This window comes from Elephantulus edwardii, unplaced genomic scaffold (assembly GCF_000299155.1).
Source record: "Elephantulus edwardii isolate Elephantulus edwardi_28Jun2011 unplaced genomic scaffold, EleEdw1.0 scaffold00044, whole genome shotgun sequence".
Taxonomy (NCBI): domain Eukaryota; kingdom Metazoa; phylum Chordata; class Mammalia; order Macroscelidea; family Macroscelididae; genus Elephantulus; species Elephantulus edwardii.
Window position 1 is genome coordinate 6,172,589 of NW_006399794.1, and position 2,668 is coordinate 6,175,256.

Consider the following 2,668-nt stretch of genomic DNA (forward strand, 5'->3'; position numbering starts at 1 on the left):
CTCCTTCTCCGGCAGAGCATCTGGTGGATTCGAACCGTGTTCCTCTGGGATTGCAGTGCAGCTTCTTGCCACTAGGCCACCAGAGCTCCCCTGGACCTGTCTCTTCTTACAACATGTCCAAAGTATGTCAGACGAAGCCTCAGAAATAAATAATATACATAACCAAATTATCTTTGGAATCTTGAATAATTAAAAAATGTAAAGAGTTTCTAAGATCAGAAAGTTTGAAGACTTCTGTCTGGTCTAGTGAAATAAATGTGGCCACTTATAAATCTTCTAATAGAAACTGGTATCTTGCCTCCTGGGGCTGCCATTTTGGCTGCTTTTTGGAAATAACTGTCCTTAAAGCCCCAGAAGGACTCAGAGGTAAAGATGTAGTAGCAAATTGCTGAGCATCTCCCAATCCTTCTCCCTATTAAGAAGAACCCAGACTTACCTGTATGTGCAGTCAACGCCTATGGAAGCAACAATCAAGAAATCAAGGAAGCTCTGGTGGTCTAGTGTTAAGACACTACACTGTAATCCCAGAGGTACGCAGTTCAAATCCACCAGATGCTCTGCTGGAGAAGGAGGGTGCAATCTCCTCCTGTACCAGTCAAATCTGATTTGACGGTACACATAAAAAAATAATACAATAAAAATAAAAAAAAATAAAAACTCAAACAAGGATGTATTGTACTATATAAGTTTGCTCCCAAGGACCTTTTAAGAGTGCTAGCAAGCAAAGATGTCACTTTAACCATTAAGGTTCACCCAGCATAAGCCATGGTATTTTTAGTTGGGCAATGCATAAGGAAAATCGAGGGAATATTGGTGCCTTTGATTTGTGTGAGAAGCATTTCAGTGGTTAAGGGTGTGGAATCTGGGATTGCTGTCTTGGATTTGAATTAAATTTGGTTGCATACTACCTAGATCCTTGTGCAAATTACCCAACCTCTCTGATTCTCAGTTTCCTTAGCCTGATCCTCATGGTTTTGTTTAATTCTTCAAAATAATCATAATTCCTAGCTCTAAGAATGGTTGCCAAGCTTGAGATAAAGTACCTAATGTGAATTTGATATGCATTAAATGTCTTTCCCTTTTTCAAAATTAAATCTTGGATCTAGCTTTGCCATCAGAAAGGGGAGATACAAGTAGGTCCAATCCACTTTTGAAGATATTTATGCCCTATAAGATACACAAAACTTGCAGATACTTTCAGGTTTTATTATTCACAGCAGACTCTGGACAGTTTTTGGGTGCAAGGGAGATGTTGAGTCCAGGCCATGTTGTAAGACATTAGCCTGCAGCTCAAAGAAGAACATGACTTAGGAGGCCTTGTTTCTTGGTGCCTCTTTGGCCTGTCCAGGGACTTCTCCTTCCTGAAAGAAGTAAATTGGCTTTGTTTTGTTTTGTTTTTCACTTACAGGGAGTGGAACTTGCTCGTTCTTCACGCTGTTTCACACCTGAGGATATTAACAGAGAAGCTCTAGTCTTGGATACAGCCATGAGTATGGACATGGGCTCAAACTATGCAGAACTGCCACTTGCTGATGAAACACACAGTTCTGGGAATGGACAGATGGAGGATGGGGTACTGACCTGCTCATTGTGTAGACAGAACCTGTATGGTTCAGGCTCCCGGCTTCTCCCCTGCCAGCACTTGCTCTGTAAGGACTGCTTTCAGGGCTTGATTCAAGAGTTGGGGCAAATTGTCAAAGCTCAAGGGGCTGTCTCAGATGGTAAGTTCAAATGCACTGATGGTTCACCTCATTCTACACAACAGGTCTCTTATTTTTTTTTTTAAAGGAACTGAATATCAGGTGTACAAAAAAATCAGAATTTAGATGCCCATGAGATACTGATTGTTGAAGGGAGCTCTTTGGGGGAACCTGTGAGAAAAAGCAAATCCTCTTGATGCCTAATATACCTGTTTTGTAAACTGTGACTTTTCATGTTTGGGATTTCTTTGAAGTGTTGGCAAACTAAGAGGACTGGGAAGGTTTAGATTTAAGGTCTGGCAAATTCCACAGATGAGGTGGACATAACTGGGCTCCCTAAATCTCTGAGGCACAGAGAGAATAGCTGGGTGCCTACGGTTAGGAACAGATTTTTTTAAACGGAATTATATTGTCTAGTGAATCCTTTACTATTTAAAATGCTGCCCAGCAAGGAAGAGCCTGTGTCTTGCTCCTGAATGTTGGGTTTCCTAGGAAACAATCCCACTGAGAACTGTAAAGTCTTTGGAGATGAGAGCCTTGTTCCTTCATTTCATTATTTTATCTCAGGCCGTGTAGTAACAGATGAATAGTGAATAATTGCTGAATGAATTTGTAGACTAAGAAAGTGAAAATAAATCAGGAGTTTTAGAGGCAACATCTTTGATATTGTTTTTGTTCTTCTCAGTATTTCTAAAGTGATTTGCAGTACAGTCTAGGCTTTCTTTGAGACCTTACAGCATTGTTGTTAACAGCCTGGAATTTTGTTCTAGGCGTTGAGCATTTTGTGACATTTGAGTAAGCTAATATGAAACCTATACTTGGACCAAGAGGCAGTAGTCAGAACAGAGCAGGGTAACACTGCATGGTTCAAAGTTGGTAAGGGTGTACGCCAGGGATGCATCCTGTCTCCATACCTTTTCAACATGTATGCAGAGCAGATTATCCGAGAGGCTGGGCTCTATGAGGAG

At 41.0% G+C, this 2,668-nt stretch overlaps 1 protein-coding gene across 1 annotated transcript in view; it reads left to right on the top strand.

Moving 5' to 3' along the window:
- TRIM66 (tripartite motif containing 66) overlaps positions 1 to 2,668 on the top strand; it is a 92,434-nt gene that overhangs the window by 15,378 nt on the left and 74,388 nt on the right. Inside the window, exon 2 of the mRNA XM_006885602.1 lies at positions 1,409 to 1,721. Within this exon, the coding sequence (XP_006885664.1) occupies positions 1,409 to 1,721 (313 nt within the window). The remainder of the gene's footprint in view (positions 1 to 1,408; positions 1,722 to 2,668) is intronic.